General features: G+C 45.3%; 1 protein-coding gene across 1 annotated transcript in view; it reads left to right on the top strand.

Moving 5' to 3' along the window:
- Positions 1 to 347: 347 nt before the first annotated feature.
- The window catches only part of LOC114883882, a 50,745-nt gene continuing 27,293 nt past the window's right edge, over positions 348 to 23,799 (top strand). Inside the window, exons 1-5 of the mRNA XM_029202085.1 lie at positions 348 to 565; positions 925 to 981; positions 1,554 to 1,716; positions 2,965 to 3,076; positions 20,369 to 20,505. Coding sequence (XP_029057918.1) covers positions 348 to 565; positions 925 to 981; positions 1,554 to 1,716; positions 2,965 to 3,076; positions 20,369 to 20,505 — 687 coding nt within the window. The remainder of the gene's footprint in view (positions 566 to 924; positions 982 to 1,553; positions 1,717 to 2,964; positions 3,077 to 20,368; positions 20,506 to 23,799) is intronic.

The raw sequence follows: 23,799 nt of genomic DNA, 5'->3' as shown, positions 1-23,799 counted from the left end.
CCAGAAAAAAAGTGCAGCAGAATAAGTAATTTTAATGGGCCCCCTCCCTTTCTTCCACTAACGCGCTAACTCCCAAGTCCTGAGCCAGGTTCACGGGCAGGAACCTGGCCTTCTGTGGCCTGGTCAAGATCTGAGCACACAGTAGGCCCTGAGACAACTGATCTTGGTTGACAGACGGATGCTCTGAAGGAAAAGGAGCAACTGTAAGTAAAGGCGCCAGGTGTGTCCAGTTAATTTCAAGCTCACAAAGGAGATCACCTCAGGAGGATCTACTCCCACTTTCAACACATCGCCCAAACACGAGGGAGCCCGCTTCAGCTGACCCATTGAACGGACAGGGCATCATTATGACTTTTGCCGACGGTGTTCATCTCCTGACCCTCGAGGCTCGAGGTGTGCTGAGCCCGCCCGACCGAATTCACACTCAGGCCAGACTCACTCCAGACAACCAGGAGCAGAGACCTTCCCGGAGGCGAGAGTGCAGAAAAGCCGTGTCTTCTGCGCCCAGTGAATTTACGCTAGCTAATGGGGCGCCCGGGCCGTGCCCGAGTACTCGCTACCACGGGTGGGGGCGGGGATGCTGAGGTCGCGCCCTGATCCCCCGCTTCCCGGATTCCGCTTCTCTGGGCGGGCGGAGAGCAGACGCTGACTTGCTTGAGCACTGGAGCTTGATCGTGACTAACTGGAGGGGTCCTGCTGTCGCCCACCCGAACGTTACTGTCGGCTAAAGTTGTTACAGCTCTTTTTCGGCGCTAACCTTCCCCTACGCATTTGCAGCTATCCACAGGCGCCGACTCCGTCCGCGTGGCGCGCACCCCGGAAGAGCTCGTGGAGACCCGGAAGCGGCGGGAGCGCCGACGTCCCTGCTCTCGCGGGCTAGCCCTTCCCGCCCCGCCCACTTGCGAAGCGCCGGGGTTGTCGAAGCCTCGCGTCGCGCGAGACCTGCGACCGCGTCCGCGCCGCCCTCCCGCCCGGCAGCGGGTAGTTTCCCGCTTCTGAGTCCCTGCTGTTGGCGGCTGTTGGCGGCCGTTACCTCCCCGTTCCCGGGAGGAGCCCGAGCGGATTTAGAGTCCTCGGAAGTCCGCCGTGCCGTCCGGCCACGGGTAGAGGGAGGCAAAGGGAAGGAGGACTTGACAGTGGGCCTGTGGGGGGCCATTCGGTAAACTCCAAAGAGCCGAGGGTCCTGAGGTAACTCCTAACTCTTAACCGCCGTCGGCAGGACGCCTCGGGGCCAGCCGGGCCGGTGTCCGCGACGGGAGAGCGCGGGGCCGCGGGCGTCGGGGCAGCACCTCGGTACACGTGGCCGGCCTACTGGGGGCCCGCACCCTGGCCTCGCTGTTTTCCTGTCTGTGGGGCTCAGGCGCGGTTGGAGAAAGAATAATGTCTCTACTTTCAGGAAAAACATCAAAGACCGGGGCTGCGCAATATGGAGCGCACATGGCGGTCTCCGAATGCCGGACCTGCCAAAACATGTTTCGCAGGATTTTCTTCCTTCCCTTTTTGTCCATCCCCGCTCCGCCCTCACCCCAGGCTTTTCTTGTTTTCTCCCCCAGTGGGAGGGAGCCACGGGCTCGCGAGGAGGCTGCGAGGCGATCCACGACCTTTCGGGATGTGATGCTCACCCGGGAAGGGACTGGGGGACCGCAGAGCCGTGAGTCGCCCGGGACCCAGAGCAGAAGCTCCAGGTCGCTTCTGGCATTTTACCTGCAAAAGCAGGTAAGTTTCCTGCTGGTTAGCGAGACCTTAATGTCACGTTACACCAGCTGAGTCCTCAGGCCTCAGCGCCTTGCTCTCCTTAGGTCAGGGCTCTTCAATAGTTAACGAAAATTGAAGTGGAGGGAAGGCAAAAGCCTGCAAACCTGGCTTCAGTTTACTTTTTACTTCAGTCTAAACAAGATTTAGGTGCAAAGCTTCTCTTCCTCATTAACAGCTATGTTAAAATCATTATTACTGCTAAACAGTAGGAGACCAGTATCGCAGTTCTTTAAACTAGCAGAGAGAGGCAAGGGACAGTTGGCTCAAAGTTCAGGCGGTTTGCTTCAGGAATTTCTCAAGGTGAAATCTCAGAACGTGAGGGGTCATTAAAATGATCTAGGTTCAACTTCTGAACTTCCTGGAAGGTGAGCTGGGCCCTAACTAGGTAGTTACTAGCCCAGGGCATAGGCTAGGATGGAGCTGGGGAAGTGCTCTCTCTCCCAGGCTGATGCCCAAGAGCTCACTGCCCCTCACCGCCCTCAGCGGAAGGACAAGCTGGATCATTTCGTCTCTTCTCGCCACTTCTGTTAAATGGATTGCTGTCTCCTCTGAAAAATGATCTCAGGCTGTTCTCCTTCAGCACATTTACACGTAGGGTTAGTATTAAAGGTAGGAGTAAATTCTTGGGGGCTCCCATTTAACAAAAGATCCATGCCTTCGCCAGAACATGCAGCTTTTTCTAATGCGCTACTGATGATAGTGGGGGAAGGAAACACACCGCCGCACATGGAGCTGGTTAAACATGAATCTCATCAAATCTTCCAGTGTCTGGTGACTTATGTGGCTTATATACCCAGACCGGTCGGCAACTTACCTGACAAGCAGTTAGAAAATCTGGACTTTACACCTGGCTTTGCCATCAACCTGCTGCATGTCCCGACCAGTCAATTTCTCTGGATTTATTTCTCTCTCTATATACACGTTTTTAATTTTTATTACATGTGTGTGTTACATATTTGTGTGTATGCATACGCATGTACTTATGTTATTAATTTTTAATCCTGGTAATCTGTCGGTTCACAAACCCAATTTGTTTTTATATTCTCTGATGCTGTTGTATGTATCAACATACAGTGAGTCCCTTACCCCTACCAGATGAAGAAGCAACAGAGCCAACACCGACACCCTGCTGATTCCTGTATTAAGTTAATCAGTGAATGTTAAACCTGCATAGTTCTTTAGAGCTGCTTCTGCCCCTTCTTCTTGCAGATGAGCACACGAGCCCAGAGAGCTGATTTCCCCCGGTCGCACAGCTGGAGAGCCCAGGATGGCGTCTTGCTCAGTGCCATACTCTGTGAAAATTATTGGAGAGACGGGCCAGGTGAGCATGGGTCAAGTCTCTAGGATATTTCCTTCTACCACCCAGCCATCCACACTCCTCACCCCACTTCTCATTCAGAACAGCAATACCCAGACCAGAACATAATAGTCTTGGGTTCAGGAGTACAAATTTAAAGCAAAACTCGAAGTCAGCACCGTGTCACTTGTGCTGCACTTCTTTAAACATTCCTGCTCTATTGTGTGGACTGTGAGCCCACAAGGAGCTTTGGGCCAAGGTTACAGGTCCTCTAATGAGGATACAGCCACAAGTCTCACATGTCTTTAGAGTCTCTTTAGAGGTAGAAATCCATGATCAAACTTAATAAAGAGGCAAAACAATAATTAACAAATTTATAAAGTAAAGCCAATGTTCAGACTAATATTTCACTGATCCTTTTCCCTCACACAACACACTCCCAAGTTATCAACATTGGGTGCAGGTGGAAGAGGTAACAAAGCAATTATCCAGCATTAATAGTAAGATGGTAAAGCTGCTCTTGCTTGCTTTGGGGAAGCACCTTCTTGATGTAAGATAAGGATGTGGGGAACTGTCTGCCATGTTGGAAATTAAGTGTGGGTGCTTTCTCCTGTCTTGGTCGACCTTGATGAGCCTGTTGATGCTGCCTGGCTGGAATCCAGAGTGTTTCAGAGGAACAGTTGTAATGTGTTTCCCATGGGTGTGTAGCGCAACAGGCAGTTTCTCTGCACTGAAGCAGCCTCTTCCTCTCTCACCTGCAGGCTGGGGGACCTTGACAACTTGCAGGCTAAAAGAACCCCACATAGCACCAGGGCTGAGGGGGTCTCCCTCAGCAGGGAGCTTAGGCCTGTGGCAATGGGCCACCCAGCCCAGACAGCCACTCCAGGCTGTTGTCCTAGGTAGGACCGGAGCAAGGATACCCACCTTCCACCTTTGAATCTGGGCAATTATGTAAGGTGTTCGTTGGAACTCTAGCTGTGCAACAGAGTACAAAGAGCTCTCTGCCCATTCCTCCTAAACCTCATCCTCAGGGTCCTGTTCTGGACCATTTCTCTTCCTTTATGAAAACCTCTCCCTGGGCTATAGTCAATCCAAATACTTCCTGAGATGGTTATGAGGATTAAATGAGAAAATCTACTAAACGTGCTTTTCACAGTGCTACGTATGTAGTAAGTACTAGATGCATGTTAGCAATGATTATCGTTATTACCGTTATTGTTTTTATTAGCCATTCTATGGTTTCACGTGACGTTGATGGCATATTTTTCTACAATTCAGACCTCTTCTAGGAGTGCTAGACCCAAATATCCCATCCCTCGCTGGAGGACATTTTCACGTCCTAAGTAGATGTACTTAGATTTTGAAAACTCGTCACGCTCAGAACGGAATGTGTTTTTAGTCCCTGTTGCACACTCATAGTCTGTTCTCCTAGGCTCTATGAATGGCACCACCATCCGTCAGGAGCTAGGCCGTAACCTGGCCACTCCCCCCAGGTCCTCCTATTATCTTTCAAATCCACCCTCTCTACCTCCTGCCTCAGTGATGACAGGTACTGAGTTTGCGTCGTTCCATTATTGCTCCTACTGCCAGTGTGCTCTCCAGTCTGTGCTCCCAGCAGCCGGTGTCATCTTTATATAATGCAGTTTGATCATGTCATGCCCCTACTCTAAATCTTTCATTCATTCTGCATAGACTTCAGGAAAACCCAAATGCGAGCATGTGATGCTCCTCACATAACATCTCCTTTCTCACCACTTTCCCTTCACACACGCTGAGCCCTGGCTCTGCTGAACTGTGTTGAACAGCCCAGTTTCTTTTGCCTTCATGTCTCTGCACGTGTTGTCCCTCTGCCTGCTGCACACCTTCCTCCTCATCCATAAGGTAGAAGGATGTCATTCTCCTTGTCCTTCAAGATTCCACCTGGGTGTCTGCTCTTTTTGGGCTCAGGCCGACTACAGAGTTTATATTCTACAGGAGTGTCATTTCTCTCTTTTCCACTAGGTGTGAGTTCCCGAAGGCAGTAGAATAGGTCTTTAATCTTTGTGGCCACAATGCTTTACTGGCATACAGTGGGTGTCCATCACGTGTTGGCTGAATATGAGAATGGCCCAGAATTAGAATGAATATCTTTGGTATTATAGCTTCTCATCATCAAGATTTGGGGCAAGTTATTTTCTTCTGAACTGCAGTTTTTTCACCTGTAAAGTGGGGATTAATGATGCCCCCTAATGTTGTGAGGGTTAAATGAAAAGTGAATGCCAAAGTCTCCAGTAAACTGTGTAACACCGTACCTGAGTCATTATTATAATAAATGCAAACCCACATTTCCCGTGCACGTCCACATTTCCATTCATGCACGTAATGTGTGCCTGTTACATGCATCCATGTGTCTGTTGGTGCACCTTCATGGTTACATGGAAAAGCAGCTTCCAAACATACCTTTCTCTAGATCCTCCCCCCTTTAAAAGGCCAGCTGAAATAGGTGGATAGGTAATTACTTTAGATAACTAGTTCAGGTTTAGTAGTAGTGTCCTCCATTGTCCTTCTGTGAGTTCCTCACATCCATGCACACAAACAGTGCAGATTTATAGAGCTCTGAATGGGTGTTAGAGTCCATTACCATTTTTATTATGACTATGATTGTACTTTTCTACTAAAGCTGTAACGTCGAAAGCACTTCCCGGTGGGCTTTTGTTTTATTTTCACATAGGTCACTTGTAGCAGTTACTGAACATGTGGTTTTCCCCATTTTGCATGTGAACAAACCCAGGCACAGGGGGTTCCTTTAACAAGCTGCCCCCTTTCCAGTGCTGCAGCTCCGTGGAGATCAGAGCCCCTTCTCCTGTCTCCTTTCTTTTCCCGCAGGTCAGTGTAGGAAGTTTGCGCAAAACAGCTGATCGGTAAAACCAGCCAGAGCCCATCAAGGCGTAAATTGACCAGTGCTGATAATGCTTTGAGTTGCCACAGTTATTTCTGCGCTTCGGGCCTGCCCTAAATGTGGAATCCGCTCTTCTAACATCAGTAGCGAGGGAAATTCCTGGGTTTTCGGTTCCCTGGAGGGTAATTGCCTGTCCTTCCGCGGTGCGCAGTTGCCAACTGCCCGGCCGCCCCAGGGCTTTGAAGGGGGGGCGCCCCGGGGCGCCTTCCCTCCGCAGTGGCCGTAGCACCTCGCCCACTTCCTCGACCTCCCGCCTCTCTTGCTCGAAAAAGCCAGGTGGCGCCAACCCTCAAGCCAGGCCCGAGCCCAGGGCGCAGAGCCGGGAGGAAGGGTGGGCCGGGCTGGCGCTCCCTCCCTGCACCCTCCGCCCGCCCCTGCGCACCCCTGGAGGGATACGAGGTGTCCTGTGTGCCACATGCAGCTTGGGGAATGGAAGCAATTAACGCCATGAGGTTTCCTGGCTCTTGGCGGTGTTTTCGGTGGGTTTTGATTTGGGGAAGGAGGGCGCGGAGCAGGGCAAGCCCGTTCCAATCTGCCAGCATCCTGTGTCTGCCTGTCTGCGCTGCAGATGACGCGCGGGCCCGCACTGCGGGGACAGGAGAGGCCCCGGTGTCGTGTGCTGGGCCTACCTGAGATGAGGGACAGAGTCGGTGCAGGTCCGAAAGAGGCAGAACTGGCCCAGCTGTGAAAGGAGGGCTTCCAGCTGCCCTCATATGACAGCTGAGGGTCTGAATCTATTAGGAAAGGCACACGTTTCAGCTTTCAAACCCCGTTTTTCATCCTTGAAATGTTTCCAGTCTTTGAACTGCTTTTATTTAACAGGGAGAAGAGAGAAACTCGATTATGCGATTATATCCATTTACTTGATTTAAACCAAACTACATTGAACAAAAATGTTTGTTGAAACTTAGAAAATAACTGCTTATCTGGTAATGAGAGTTTAGCCATCCACACGTGCCGCTGTTTCAAATCATCACCAAATTTGAAGTTAAGATGAAACCAGTAAAAGTAATTTTTTTGTATTCGTTGGAATACTAGGAGCACAGAGTTGGAATTATGGCCTGTAGCGATTTTAGGATTTTAATTGAAATGACAGTAACACACATACAAACACATAGAGCTCTCAGCAATGCTGGTCACAATGAGAGTGTGCTATTAATGCTGCCTTCTCTGGGGTGCCGGTGGTGAGTTTATTACAGTGTGGACTTCAGTGTTTTTCATACCACAGGTTGCCAACCATTAGTAACTCAGTAACATGGGATTTGACTAGCATTTTTAAAGTGGAATAGAAAAGAATGGAAAATGTTAGAAGGATGTTAAGGATATTCTTTCATAAGTCTTTCTTCTCGTGTATATATACGTGTGTACTGAGTCGCAGTGCAAAATGTATTTCTTATCATGGATTACAGTAAAAAGTTTGAAAGCTATGGTTGTAGGAAAATCCAACAAGGTCCCCATCCATGTTACGCTCTTGAAGTTTGGGGTGCAGGGTTGGGGCTCCTGCCGCCTCCTGGTGCTCTGCAGTGAACTAGAGGGTATATGCCCCTTTGTAGACCTGACACTGAGCATGACCCTCAGGGAAATGAGATCGGGAGGTGGGTATTCAGTTTTTAAAATCTCAGCACAGTGGGTTCTTTCCTGGTTACAAAAGTAATGCTTGATAAGAGATCACATCAGGCCTCAGACCCCGGGAAAAAGATGGGCATGGAAGAATGAGATGGAGCCCCAGGCCTCAGAGAGGAAGGTGGCAACAGGAAGATGGGAACAGAACCTCTGCAGCAAAGTCCAAAGAAGAATTCTGCTTATTCAACCTGGGTGTGGAGGGGGGAGGGGCAGCTGGAGTCAGAAGTCTTGGAATGGGGAGTCTTTGTCTTAGCTTATCTTAGCAGGGGCAGGTAGAATAGTCTTAGACCAATTTAGGAGCTCAGGGATTGACACGGGGCATGAGGAATGCTTCTGTCCCTCATCTTCCTCTCCGCCCCAGTGTCTAAGGGGAGCAGATACTACAAGACTTTGATTAAACCGTGTTTACTAGAGGGGTAGGTTTTTTGTTTTAAGAGTCGATGGCTCCCTTTGGCTTTTGCTCCAATTTCCTGGTATAGGAGCCTGTCCTCTGGAATGTCAGCCAGGCCTGTCTTTTTTCCACGCCAGATACTGGGATTGGTTACCTGAGCCAGATCCAGATTGGGTATGGCCTCCCTTCTCTCTCTTCCCCTGCAAACATGCTGGTCATTGCTTTGACCCTGTCCCACGTGGTCAACCAGAGGGAAAGGAGACGTAGATTTGGACTTTGGGGCAATGGACCTAGCCCAGGCTCCATCTTAGCCTGACCAGACCTCTGCTGAGATGTATGCCATGTTCACCCCTAGTAATCAGGTGGGCATTGTTTCCACTTTCTCTTGTTCCAGAAATGTCTAAGTCCCAACTGCAGGGGTTCTCAAACTTTGGGGTGCAGCAGAATCAGCCGGAGGGCTTGTTAAGCTACAGATTGCTTGGCTCTACCACCCGCCAGCTTTGATGCACCCAGGCTGGGGTGCGTTTCTAACACATTCCCGAGTGATGCCGATGCTGCTGGCCCAGGACCAGACCTTGAGAACCAAACCAGCGGTCTGTTTTGAGAAGGGTGTTGGGGGAGAAGGTGACTGGCAGGGCAAGAGGAGAGCCCTCCTGAGATCTTGGCCTTAATACCACCTTAATTCCATGAAGCCTGCCTGCCCCTGCCCCAAGCTAGTCCCCTGACAGTCAAGGCTGCCGGGGGATCACATCTGGAGGAGGGTGACTCAGTAACAGCGGCTCTGACTGGTTAGTTTGGGGACTCTCCATCTTGAGGGGACTCAGGAGAGGAGGGGTCCAGGGCACCTTACTCTTGGCAGCCACTGAGGACTGTGGTTGCCTGTCCCTGGAGGAGAGCCATGCTCTTGCCGATGGAACTCCTTGTGCTGCAGGGCCTGGGGTACACAAACCAGAATTCCCAGTAACTTCTGCAGCCAGAGGCAGGATGCGGGGCAGGTTCTGATAATGAAATGCAGTCACATAAGATTTGAAAGGCAGAAAAGAGGAGGACGCTGTCTTTCCTCAGCTGTGTAGGTGCCCAAGAAGGCTCTGGAAGGCATGAGTGTGGGCAGTGGCTGCATCCCATGGCCCGCTGCCTGGTCCCCAGCTTAGAGGGTATGGGGGCTCTCACGGCTGCTCCTCCAGCCCTTCCATGTGATAGCTTGTATTAAATCCCTCTGAGCTTGAAAGATCTGGAGTGTTTTCCGTTTCCTGTATTGAGCCCTGACTGACATGGGGAGAGGACGGTCTGGGCACAGAGTATGGCGTAGACCCTGCAGCTGGTGAGGTGACCGTCCTGGGCGGGGGGACCTTTGGGGGTGATGAGCCAGGGCCAGGAGAGCTTGCCTGCTGACCTGAAACCCGCAGCTTGTTCTGCCTCTCTCACCACAAAGCCTCCCTTCTCCCAGCTTCCCTCTCTGGATTTTGCAGCAAAGCAGGAAAACCAGCAATTTTTTTGAGAGTGTAGGCACACGTTTTCGCTAGGGCTCCATGACTGTCTGCTCTGCCCATTTTGTTAGTTAATTGAATATTGTCCTGTCCTGTGCTCTAATTTCTGGGCATTCACTCCGCAGTGAGCCTTTACCCTAGTTAAGGGAAGAGAGCGAGTTTTTGGTTTCCAGCCCGAGACTGAACAGCAAGTGACTTGAGCAAGTCAGCCTGGCTCAGTGTGAACGCAGTGCTGGATGGGTGCTGCCGATCCCGGCCACAGTGGCGGACTCTGGGGCCACTTCCTCCGTCTGCCTTGCTGCCTGGCCCCACCTTAACGCCCTGAACTGCAGCTCTTATTCCGGAGCTGATTCTCTGGCTCAGCAGTTCTTCCTGAGCAGAGACAAGACTGAATATATGTCCCTTACTGATTGTTGTCCAGAAGGACTTGGTTGCTCTGGTCTCACTGCTCTCGGGCGCCGTACCCCCTCCCTGCAGGAGGAGACGTCTGCTGCACTTGGGTGTGATCATGTGAACTTGCTCTGGCCAATGAAGTGGGAGTGGAAATGACTGCCCTTGGTCTGCACTTGGTCTTTAGTCCCTCTTGCTACATGCCAGCAATGATGTAGATAGAGGCAGCGCCGCAGTGATGACTGGCTGCAGGAACCCAGGAGGGACATGGTGCTAAAACTTTCAAAAAATATTAATTCTGTATTAGTTTATTGATTTCTGTGAAGTGGTTGGGACTTTAGAGGCCTAATACATTGCACCTCTCACCCCAGCCCAGGTTTAGCCCAAAAAGGCCGGTCGTTCTTCCAAATGCACCAACGGGCTAGGTCAGGAAGGGGTGCAGGGAGTTACTCTACAGGCGGTCCTGTCCCCTGAAAACTTCAGGGGAGGGAAATAGGAGAGGTTTCTGAAGGGATTTCATCACTGTAGAATTGTATCACTCTCTGTATCTGAAAGAATTTGCCAGAAATAGAAATATTAGGAGAGGCCATAAAAACGTTAATTCTTGTCTCATTTTCATTCTTCCATATTTGAAAGCCTAAGGAGGCCATTCAAGTGATGGATCAGGGCATTAAATAAAACTTTAAGCAACGGTAATCCTAACCGATAGAGCAGCAGCTCCATAGTAGGTGAACTGTGGCCTGAACCTTAACAGGGCAGACTTTCTGTCAAGTCTGCGAGGGCCTGGCTCCTCGCTAACTGATGGCCGGTGCTCCCAGCACAGTGCTCTGCTCTGGCTGCTGAGCCTGGGGAAATGGCGTTGTTTTGAAACCCAGTGCTCTTAATGAAGCAGTTCCTGGCCCTGAAACGTGCGGAAAAATACTTAAAAGTGCGATGAAAAACTCGTCTGTTGAAAAGCCAGTGACTTTCCAGGGTTGATTTTTAAATAATAGATTTGTTTTATTTGACACTTTGGTAAATGCTTTAATAAAACATAACAAGGTCAAAGAAATTGTACAGTGTGTTTTATGTCCCACAGCCTGGAATATCTGAACTCTGTGCTTGCAAATGAGCATCATTAGTAGTGAAAATTTTGTTGCAAAATTTTTCATGGACTGTTTTGGAGTGTCAGACTTCAAGGCGCTATCACAGAATTGGCAAGGTTCAAGGGATTTTTACTGACTTAATAACATTTTTCTTTATTGTCTCCATAATCACCTGCTTCATGAACTGTGGCTAGAGCAGATGTTGCAACTGGTAATTTTCTTAGAACCCAAGTGCCATTATGTTTTTCCATCTTTTGATTTCCATCATTTCTGGGAATTGTTAGTAGATGGAATAAAAAGAGAATACATTATAAACAATTCAAAACACTGAAAACAAAATTCCTTGGACCTTTTACAGCTACCACACATGCAAATAAATGTGGCTTTGCATTCCAATGGCATTTGAGTGGGGATTACATTTTCCTCATTAACCTCTTTCTTAACCAAACGGTATTGTTTTTCAAGTCTCTTTTATCGAAATCAAGTTTGACATTTTAAATTAATTCACACTCAGTTCAAGTGAAGAAGCAGAATGTCTTCTTTTGATCCCAGTCATTTGTGCAGTCCTGGCTGAACTGTGCCAAAGTAGGAAGGCCTCCTGGTTTACCATGAAATCGGGAGGTTGGTTGTATTCCTTGCAAAATCAAAACATTAGGGTACTAAGTATGTTTTTTCCTGTCCTACTAAGGAAAGAGGTGGAAAAATTAATCACGGATACACACCTGAGATCTGAAGTGCTTGCCTCCCAATGGCAAACTATTTATAAAGTGAATGTACATACTTCTAATTGAAGGAACAGCCAATCTGTCTTCCATTGGTCATAACCAGTAATCCCTCTGCTAATATGTGGACCTTAATTTGAAGCAGTGGGAATCTTCTCTTTTCTCCAGGAAAGTCAATAGAGTTGTTTAGAAAGACTGTACAATTTCGGTAGGAGGAGAAATATAACTTAAGAGTTTTTAAAACTTCTGTAAACACTTATGCATGTATCTGCAGTTCTTGCCCTGATACAGAACAAAAGTGTACATCGTTTTCATTGTTGATATTTAGCAGTAGATGGTGAAATATTTGTGTGTATTTGGGTATGTCTAAGTAAAATGAGAGAGATGTTAAAATAACTCTCGGTCTGAGTTACATGCACCAATTTTAGGAAACCCTGTAGCAGTTGCTTTCACTATGCTGTTAGCCCTGTCTTGTTTTGTCAAGATTTCTTTTTCTTTCCACCATCTTCTCATGCATTATTTTCAACTCCTGTAATCCTAGCTCAATGTGGCATGAGTTAGAGTTGGAAAGAGAAGCAACACTAGTTTTCTTAGTGTCCACAGTTTCAGAACACACCCTTTCATGTTATTTGACACCATTTTCTACATGTGCTTTCTTTAGAAAGTGGAAATATATATTATTGAGAGTTTGTCAGATGATACCATATTGCAAAATGTTTGCAAAACTGAATTATTGACAAAATGCATGTGATTCCAAAAGGGCCTGCTTGATTGAAAGCAGTTGCAGTATTTCAGCATGAGAATATTGCTCATCCTTTCTGTTTTTAGATTCTACAGAGCATACCTCTGGACTTCTGTCCGCAGAAAGCAGTTTCTACACAGCTAACTTGGAACAGGTTAGAGCTAGACTCTACAGCTTCTATTCCTGCAGTAAGCATTCAGGAAAACTGCTCTCCCCTGGTCATCTCTAGTTCATAGAAGACTGAATTCCCCTGCCTGCCTCTAGTGTCTAACACCACCTACTTCGCGTAATCATGCTTGTGCCATCCCAGCGTGTGCTGTGGTCGCCAAGATGCAGCTGTGCCCTCAGTAGGTCCTTTGAAAAGATGCTCCTTCAGAATTGACTTGCTGTTCACGCCTCAGCATCCCAGCTTGGCTGACACTTAGCCTACTTCTGCGAATGACACCAAAATCAGTTCTGCCACTAACTAGAAACAAGGCCGTTTCCATTGTGAAAGAGTAATAGCCTCATGAAAAGTTGCATTTGCATACTTGGTGATAATAACAATTAGAATTTTTTTTAAAAAATGTAAAGCCTAAGTATGTAATATATGCGATGTATGGTGAGAGAGAATTTTTCAAAAATATAATGTATTTGACATCTCAATTGCCTTTTGACTAACACAGAATTAGCATCCTGAAAATTGATCAAAGAAGGAGAAAAAAAATTTTGCTTTATTTTTTCATTTGCAATACACTTCCTTTGTCAAACTACTCTCTTAACTAGTAAGGAAAACCATCCACAGCAGTGTAGCTCATCTTTATTTGGAATTTCAGAAAAGCTACTGTCCCCAACTATTTTCTGAACTTTTCAAAGGACTTTTTGCTGTCTAGCTTCATCTTGTTTAAAGATGTTAGAGCTGTGTTGAGATTAATATCAACAATCAGAAAGTAATATCATAGTCTGGTTGTCATTGTCCTGTGTAGACATGCTAGAACTAGATTGCCTGTGTTAAAAATTAATGGATTAGGGAAGAGAAGCATTCGGACTCTCAATGATGGGGGCTTCAGCTATCCCGGCATCTGCCAGATGTCTCATTTTCTAAACTCAGAACCTCTGATAAATTCATGATTTACCTCAATTAGTGCTCTCAGCCCCGGCTGCACGTTAGAATAATCCCAGACTTCTTTTTAAAAAAATGGATAGGCAGGCTCCACCCATTCTACCCTGAGAGCAGAATCTCTCAGGGTAGGGCCTCAGACGTTCGTTTGTTTGTTTTTAAGTGCCCCCGCCCCCTAGTGATTCCAGCATGCAGCCAGGTTGAGAATCGTTAACCCACATGATAATTTCATCTTTCAGAAGGGAGAGGAAGTGATGAAGAGGATTAACACCCTGCTTCTAATTCTGGCCACCTCAGAGGCTCTGCAGGGAAAATCAGAAGTGACAGGAATCCTGGAAGAGGGCCACCTGGCCATCAGAAAATTCCAGAGAGATGTGGTCACTGCCAGACATACAGTCGGTTAGTTTGAGTTTTTAAATATCTCAGGAAATTATAAAAGCTTGACTTTGACCCCCTGGTCTGAGATTCCAAAAAGAAGCAGGGGAGAGTCCTCAAAATGAACTTCTGATGCTACAGTTGTAAATGGTCCAAAGCGAGGGTGGGTCGGGGTGGGGAGGAGAAGAAGAAAAAGGAAGGACGTAGCCAAGAAGATTTACTCTCTTTGTGCAGGAAGCTGTTTGTTGAGATCAGATATATTTTTAAATGGTGTATGTAAAGTGTGAATGATGATCTGGGAAAACAAGCATGCATATAAAAAAACTGCCAAGAACATGTGAGAAAAGAGTCAGAAAGACTAGATCCAGAAGGAGGCTAACATTCCCAATGATGAAGAGGGCTGTCAGAAACAAAAGCAAGTGTAGAATCCATGCATGGCTGGGATGGCGTTTCATCCATGTTATGTCAGCAGTAAAGATACAAGATGACCACTCCCTCAGACTATGTTACACTTTAGAAAGGATGGGACAAAGTTTGGTAAGAGGGATTGAAGAATAAGATCACTTAGGAGCAAATGCTCGCTGTCCTAAATAAGTTGAAACATTGGTTTGGATATAACAAACCGAAATATTAATAGAATTTTCAGATGAAATTGCTTTAATCATTAAAAATATGAAGATTGTAAGATGTGCCTGAGGACTGTTCCACATTTTTTTTTAAGAGGGAAGTAGAAAACGTCTTTGAACTATAGACTCAATGACCTGCTGATTCTTCAGTTCAAAAATTCTAAAATTTACTTTAAAATGCAGTTTGAATGCAAGACTGCCACGTTAAATTATACCTATGACATAGTTAAAAAAGAGAGCAGAGACAAGGAAGCATAACCTTTGAAATAATCTAATTCAAATTCAGAAAGTCATAACCCTTGAGAATTCGATAAAAGCTTAATACACTCTTGGAGTAGTTAAATAATACAGTGTAACTGACCACTCCAGAAATTAGTGGCTTAAAGCAGCTACTATTAATTTGCTCACAATTCTGCTGTTTTCCTGGGCCCAGCTGGCTGGTTTCATCTGGGATCCCTCAGGCAGCTTCAGTCATCCTTAGCTTAACTGAGACTGGATGGTCCAGGACTTCCTCAGCCACATGCCCAACGGTTGTTGCTGGCTGCCAGCTGGGGTGCCAGGGCTTGTTTACATGGTGGGCAGCCTTCCAGGAGAACGAGGGCAGAAGCAGCAAGGTCAAGGTTTAGAAGTCACATAACATCACTTATCACTTCTGCCTCATCCTGTTGGTCAGGGCAAGTTGCAAGGCCACCCCATACCCAGGGACAGGGAATCACATAATACCTTTAGATGAGAGTTGTTGCTGCTTGTGTGTCTAATCTACCACACCTCTCCTCAGAGAAAGGCTCCACACTAATACACACGAAATAGTTTAATTTCAGGGGATTCATGGACCCTTTCAACCCAAGTTAAGAGTCTTTATTCTAACCATTGGCATATTTAAGCAAGGAAATTGAGGTCCAAAGACACTAAGGACTGTTTGTGGAGTATACAAGCATAGGAGAGTGGGCTCTCACATAGGTGTTACAGCTCCCAGTCCTGTGCTGTTTTCATCATGCCCAACTGATAATCACCTCATTATTATCAGAAGTGGATTTTAGCAGTTTCCAAAGTCAACTTTTGACAACCAAATCTGGACAACGATTTAACTCAGATGTATACAGTAAAATATAAGTATTTTATCTGATTTGCATATTCTACACACATATCCAGATAGGAAAGTAGACTGGTTAAAATAAGCAGACTAGTTGCAGCCCCAGCTTTCTGAACTCGCCAGATGCATTTTCCCTTTGTCAATTAGCACGTCATCAGTGGAGCCATGAAAATATCTAGTTCCCTAAAGTTAATCTTTTTTAAAAGCATAACTCACTGTGCTTTTTATTTTAATGAAGAATTATACTCGGTTTTTCAAAGCTTTCATCAAGCTGGTATATTCAGCCTAAAAGTATGAAAACAAATCAGTGTCTGCAGTCAGCCATTAGGTAATTATTCATTCTCTTGCTCCTGTCTTTGTCATTTGGGGTACTATTCTAGCTTATAGTGGTCGTGCCTACCTGGGCTAGTAAATTGGCCATCAGTGGGTTCCCAGAGCTATGTGTTGTAGTCCCCTTATCCATTCCTTTTATGGTTACTCCATGCCCGTGTTCAGACCTGGAGCAACACAGAGTGCTGTGGACATGAATGTCATATTGTCCTGAGTAATGAAATGAGATCCAGGCAGCACCCCGTGACCAAGAAGGCGGGCGTTACCGTAGGTGTGTGATGGCTGCCGGACTCTGGCCGTAAATGTATTGAGCCACACACCGGAACTGAAACGGGGGGTCCCTTGAAGTAACTTCTTTGTTTCTTTTTTTAAGAAGGTCGAAAGACATGAATGAAGACATACTAGTAACCAAGCATGGTGTATCAAACCTAATTAGGAATAGAAAATCACTTCTAAAATCTGTGTCTGTTCATTTTCCTTACTTCATTTGTTTCTGTTTCGCCCTCATCTGGGATTCATTTGCCTTTCGTCATCTTCCACAATGGCTTCTGCAAGAATATCCGTCTGGAAACCTACAGTGTGGCTTGCACCCACTTCAGACATTGTTTAAAATCTCATTTATTATTTTGTACTGTGGTCTCACTTAAAAGCCAGGTTACTGAGACTGCAGAGCACATACCTTTAATTCCCAGGGTGAGAGGGAGAGGGAGCAAGCCCGAGAGTGTGCTGGGGTGGGCTGAGCTAGCGCTGTGAGATGCCCCACAGCAGACATGCCGGGAGGACAAAATTCAGAAGGCTTACAGGCAACTGAAGTCTCGAGACCCAGAAAACTGGAAACTGCCCAAACCTGGGCTCCATAGAGGATCGAAATGTGATGAAGACCAGGACTGGTATTTGTTTTTTCCAACCAGAGGTTAGTTAGTTAACGACCACATTCCCAGGATTACAAGGATTTGCCCGAATAGCCAAGGGAACACTTATCTGCAGTAGAATTAGTGAAATGAAGAGGTGGGATTCTATGTGAGCCGCCTGTTACAGGAGACTGTATTTAGAACTTGAAATTAACACTGGGAATAATCGTATTAAATTGATATGAGCAGATGAAAGCTATATTAATTAGGAATTATGTTTCGGTAATTATCTTAAATTTTCAGATACTAAAGTCCAGGTGTTTGGGGGAGCCACTAGGGTTTAACATCATTCCTTTAAAGGAAAACAAAAACAAGACCATGTGGGGAGCATCGCAGGCCAGGAGCTTAATCATACTCATTCAGCTCACTTCCTTGCTCCATGCCCAAATAGAAAATAGGCACCTACAGTGGAAAACTGCTTCCGGGCGGGCTGTGCTGCCTTGGACAAGGGCTGGGGGTGCAGCGTTCTGTAGGCAGGGGGGTGCTCTGCTGAAGCACCTCCACCCAACACGGTGCAGAAACATTTTGTGAACAGAGGAAAAGCACAGTGATAGCGATTGAACTCACTAATGGTGGAGGTCCTCATACGAGTGGAAAATTAGGATGTTCTGCTGAAGGCCCCCACTGGCTCCGTAACCTTTAGAGAGCTGGAGGGAGTGAGGATGGCTTTGCATGTAGGGCTGGAGGTTCAGCTGCAGTAAATGTAACCTTGTGGTGCAACTATGGTTCTGTTTCAAACCCTCATTCAGTCACTTCAAGACCTTTCTCGGTTTCTGGTGTCACACGCAGATTCCGGGGAGGCTTACACAGAGCCAAGACACTGGAGGGACTCATCTGATCCTTCATAGTGTCTGTGTGCTCGGGGGACACTGAGTTGCCCATCAGCCTGGGCTGTTCATGGTCATGAATTCAATCCTGTGAGGTCGCTTCAGCTCCCTCTGCCTGCCCTCAGCTCCTGTGCCTCTTTCTGCCACTTCCCCACCACTCTTGGGCACTCAGCAATTGTTCTTCTGCTCGTACACTCACTGGGGCCTGGGGATTTTGTGAGGCTAAGACCTGGGGTGGCCAAGACATGGCACAGAGCCATATTTGTCCCTCTTCCAAATTCTTGCCATTCTCAGGGCTGTACCAGGAAGCGTGGTCCAAGTTTCCCCTTCTGAGATCTGTGAAGGTTTTGACCATTCCCCAAGAACAGCGAGCAGGGCCTTTCTCAGAAACCCATCACTGCCTGCCTCTCCTGCTGGCCTCCCTTGCTGCTTCTCCCAGCCTAGGAATCTTTTTATGGGCCTCAGGGCAGAAAAGACTTGCTTTCAAGGTCTCCTCTGCCCCTGAGTGAGTTTTGTTTTGTTTTGTTTTAATTGTGGTAAAATACATATAACGTAAAATTTATCATTTTAACCAATTTTAAGTGGCATTAAGTACATTCTGATTGTTGTGTGACCATCACTGCTCTCCATCTCCAGAACTTTTTCATCATCCCAAACTGAAATTCTGTCCCCGTTAAACACTAACTCCCCATTCCCCACCCCCAGCCCCTGGGAATCGGCGTTCTGCTTCGTGTCGCTATGAATTTGACTAAGTACGTCATACAAGTGGAACTGTACAATATGTGTCCTTTTGTGTCTGGCTTATTTCACTCAGCATAGTGTCTTCAGTGTTCATCTGTGCCGTAGCCTGTGTCAGAATGTCCTTCCTTTTTAAGGCTGAATAATATTCCATTGTATGGATGGACCACATTTGTGCAACAATGGACATTTTGGTTGTTTCCGCCTTTTGGCTATCATGAATAATTCTGCTATGAACACTGTTGTACAAGTATCTATTTGGGTCCCTGCTTTCAATTTTTGGAAGGGTCTATACCCAGAGGTAAAATTGCTGGGTCATGTGGTAATTCTAAGTTTAATTTTTGAGGAACTGCTATATTGTTTTCCAGAGTGGCTGAATGCACAGGGTTCCAGTTTCTCCATATCCTTGCCTGTCAGTGAGTTCTAAGAGAGGTGCTCTTGGCACTTGGGGTCAGCCCTTCCTTGTCCTGCAGGATTTTCCCCGCTCTTTAGCATCCCTGGCCTCACCCACTATTTTCAGATGATGGAATAATGTCCCCGGTTGTTGTGAAAAACACCTACCCCCCAACTAGTATACAACGCCTTTCAAATATCCCCTAAGGGGTGAGAAGAAGCTGCATAGTTAGAACCCCTGGTGCGATGCCTGAAAGCTTTGTTTCTGGAAACTCAGAAACCTGGAAGAGGCTCTTTTTTCTGTCTTGCTGTCACATCCCTTCCTTGATTCAATTAGTAAAGAATGAGGTAATTTAATTGAAAGGAAGGGACAAGAGGAGGAGGGAGGAAAGAGAGAGATTACTATTTCAAAATATTGACTCACTACACAAGGATTTCTCATCTTGTTTACTTTCTTCTCTTGAATAACTACAAATGTTTGTGATCTTTATTTTCTTGTCTAATCAATTTAGATTTTCCAAAAGGCCCTAGACTTGTCATACATGTCCTTCAAAAAAGCACGCGAACTGTATTAACGCAATGAATGCAGTGTCTCCTTACTTTAACATGCTCTGTTATACTACTTCACTTTGACACCAGGCAGGTGGGTTTTCCACCCATCAAGCAATTCTGCAACACCAGCTGGGTTCCTACACTCTAACTCAATTATGATAACTGCCTAGCTGGAGAGAGCATCAGATCCCACAGGTTAAGGGTTCAGTCCTGCAAGACTGCCCCCTCCACTTCGGATGCCAATCATAAGTGCAGGTTGTCACCAGTGCTTTTGACAAACCAGCCATAAATCAGAGGTGCCCACGACCCCCTCCTTGAGTTCAATTAATTTGCTGGAGTGGCTCACAGGACTCAGAGAAGGATTTTACTTAACTAGATTTGGTAATCTAGCATAAAAGGGTATAACTCAGGAGCAGCCAGATGGAAGAGGTGTGTAGGGCAAGGCCTGGGGAGGGCGAGGAGCTTCCGTCCCTCTCAGAGTGACCCCTCTCCCAGCATGTCCACGTGTCCCTCAACTCAGCAGCTCTCCCAACACCCTCCTTGGGGTGTTTTGGAGGCCCCACCACATAGGCACAATTGATTAAATCACTGCTGGTGATTGATTCGACCCCCAGCCCCTCTCTTATTATAAATCACAATATCCCACCGCTCTTTCCTGGGACGTGATACTGGTCTAGTGACTCATCTCTAGCTGTAGCTTACCCACAGACGAGTGATCTGCAGACAGCTGTGACCTGTCAAGTCTGTTGACATCTCATGACCACAGGTAACTCCAGGGACTTTCAGTTAAATGATCATTAAGTGGCATCCCTTAAAAACAGTGTAATTGTAGACCGTGACCAGTAAATAATCATAAGAATTCACATATCATCATGTGGAGGAGCTACTAGATATTCTAAAATGTAAAGAATTTCTGACTCTTGTTCCTCTTCACTTAACCTTTATGTTTTTAACTTAAACTTTGTTTTTATTTTCCTACTTTCTAATGTTCAAGTGACCTGCTTCCTTAAGTGGTTAAGGGATTTGAAGTCAGAGACCTGGCTGCTTTCAGACCAAGGGATTTACTTTCTGAGTCTGCCTCCTCATCCACAAATCTCTGGATTTACGCAGTGGTTCAGTTCCTTAAAACTGGTAACGTGTTTTTTTTAATTAAAAAAAATTTTGTCCTTTATTTTTTAAATTGAGGTATAATTTATGTATAGCATTATATTTCATATAGTGATTCAATATTTGTATATATTGCAAAATGATCACCACAAATAAGTTTAGTTAACATCACCACCATACATAGTTACACATTTTTTATATTTAACTATAGTTTATTTACAATATTATGTTAGTTTCAGGTGTACAGCTTCAGATTCTTTTCCATTATAGGTTATTACAAGATACTGAATATAGTTCCCTGTGCTATAGAGTAGACCCTTGTTTTTTATGTATTTTATATAGAGTAATGTGTAGAATTCTATATCCAGCAAAAATTATACCTCAAAAGTATAGGAGAAATATTTTATCAGACAAACAAAAACAGCGGACTCTGCAAGAAATGTTAAAAGAAGTTCTTCTGGGAGAAGGAATATGATAAGGTACAACTTAGATTTATATAAAGAAAGGAAGAGCATTAAATAAGGAATTATGTAAGGTAAAATCAAATACTCTTTATTTTTCTTCTCTTTTCTGTTACGGTTTGTCTGTTGAATATAGTTCCCTGTGCTATACAGTAGGACCTTGTTGTTTATCCATCCTGTATCTACTAGTTTGCATCTACCAACCCCAAACTCCCACTGCATCCCTCCATCACCCTCCCTTCCCCTTGGCAGCCACAAGTCTGTTCTCTATGTCTTTGAGTCTGTTTCTGTTTCATAGATAAGTTCATTTGTGTCATATTTTAGATTCCACATATAAGTGATATCATATGGTATTTGTCTTTCTCTTTCTGTCTAACTTTACTTAGTGTGATCTCTCGGTCCATCTATGTTGCTGCAAATGGCATTATTTCATTCGTTTTTATGGTTGAGTAGTATTCCATTGTGTATATGCACCACATCTTCTTTATCCATTCATCTGTTGATGGACATTTAGGTCATTTCCATGTCTTGGCTATTGTGAATAGTGCTGCTGTGAACACTGGGGTGCATGTATCTTTTTGAGTTATAGTTTTGTCCGAATATATGCCCAGGAATGGGATTGCTGGATCATATGGTAATTCTATTTTTAGCTTTCTGAGGAACCTCCATACTGTTCTCCATAGTGGCTGTATCAGCTTACATTCCCACCAACAGTGCAGGAGGGTTCCCTTTTCTCCACACCCTCTCCAGCATTTATTATTTGTAGACTTTTTAATAATGGCCATCCTGACCAGTGTGAGGTGATACCTCATTGTAGTTTTGATTTGCATTTCTCTAATAATTAGTGATGTTGAGCATCTTTTCATGTGTCGGCCATCTGAATATAATTAAATAATGCTTAGATTAAAATAATTTTTTTCTAAGGAAAAAAGACAAAGCAAAAGATGCATTCCAGTCGAGAGGAAAAATGTTAGCTATGCCTCCCTACCTTGGGGTATTACATGAACATGAACAGTTAGGCAACAGTCTAAGTGAAAATACGTAACAGTTGAGTTTATAAATTTTTTAAAATTTATAAAATAAATTTTGAAGTCACTAACAATGCCAGGTGGAGTCACAGGTGACGTTAGCCCAGCCCCATTATTCTAGAGCTTCCTTACAAGAGTCCTTGCCTGCGAAGTCCCTGCACCAAAACATTCTTTAACTTGGGGGCCTTGCTCTGTATTGTTTACGAGCAGTTACTGAGAGAGGAGCTGGGCATCCCTGTCCAACTGAACCTCCATTTGGCTCCTTTGTTCTTTGCAAAAACTTTCACTTCTTTATCTGTGGGATCCTCAGTTATTAAACAACTTTTCTTACTCCTGGTTTCATCTAAAATTACAGAATAAGTAGCTCCTGAGGAAGCACAGGAATCCATAGAGCCTACTCGCAGGCTATCAGGATAACCTTGGTGTCAACAGACAGGTGGCAACCGTCTGAGAAAACCCTGACTCCTGGCCGGGCTTCGGAAGGACTAGCGAGAAAATCAAAACATTTCTGCAAACGTTATTAAATGTGCTAACCTGAAATTACTGCTTATTTATTTTCGAAGGTTGAACATTTCTTGGTGATTCCCCCACTCAGAATTTCGGGTGCATGGGAATCAGATCTAAGGCTAACTTCAAAAGGCTGTTGTGAAGATTAATTGAGGCAGTGTATGTAACCTGCCTTGCCTAATGCCTAGAACTAAATAACCATCCAATAAAAAGCTCTAAAATTGTGATGGTGAAGATAATTGTTCCAATAATTCTAACACTGATGTAATTTTTTAAAAGTTGGTTCAAATCGGTAAATACTCAGAAATTCAAGTTTTAACAGACATGTTTGTTTTTCTAAATCACAAATCTAACCTAAACTATCTGCTGTGATGTCATCATTACCAGCAGGATGTGTTCAGACTCCCCAGCCCAACACACAGAAGCCTTTAGGATTCAGCTACCGTGAACCCCCCTGATTCAGTCAGGAACCCCCTGACTGCCTTCTCCAACCCTCATCCCTCCCCTGCTGCCCAGACATATCAGAATCTTCCGTGGTCCGGTGCCCCTGCTGATCCCTGCCCCTTGGCCATCACACACAGAGCGCCCTTTCCCTTTCTCTGCCCAGTAAACACACTGCCTCATTCTCAGGATCAATCCCAGGATCTGTTGAGAGCCCTCATGTCCCTGCCTGCAGGTAGCTCAGCCTCTTCCTCATGGGCATCCCTCCTGTATCTTATAGAAACTTGTCTCTCATCTCTTCTAGCTAGGTGGCTGCAAAATTTATTGTCCAAATAAGGACACTTTTGCAAACAATAGGGAGCTTTTAATTAGTTCATTGGGACTACAGGTGTAAAGGGGTCTGCTCTACGCTAGTAGCATGTGTGGTCATCTTACCATTAACACTATTTCATGCATGCGTGTATTGAATCATTATGTTGTACACCTGAAACTAGTACAGTGTTTTAAGTTTAATTTTTATTTTATATTGGAGTATAGTTGAGTTACAATGTTGTGTTAGTTTCAGATGTACAGCAAAGTGACTCAGTTATACATATATCCATTCTTTTTCAGATTCTTATCCCATATAGGTTATTACAGAATATTGAGTAGAGTTCTCTGTGCTATACAGTAGGTCCTTGTTGATTATCTATTTTATATATAATAGTGTGTATATGTTAATCCTAAAATCCTAATTTATCCCTCCCTACCCCCAGCCTTTCCCCTTTGGTAACCATAAGTTACGAAGTTTGTGAGTCCATTTCTGTTTTGTAAATAAGCTCATTTGTATTATTTTTTTTAGATTCCATATATAAGTGATACCATATTTGTCTTTCTCTGTC

Source organism: Monodon monoceros, unplaced genomic scaffold (assembly GCF_005190385.1).
Source record: "Monodon monoceros isolate NGI ecotype Baffin Bay Population unplaced genomic scaffold, NGI_Narwhal_1 Super_Scaffold_5, whole genome shotgun sequence".
In the NCBI taxonomy this organism is placed as follows: domain Eukaryota; kingdom Metazoa; phylum Chordata; class Mammalia; order Artiodactyla; family Monodontidae; genus Monodon; species Monodon monoceros.
Note: the sequence above shows the minus strand (reverse complement) of the source record. Positions and strands in the feature narration are given on the sequence as shown.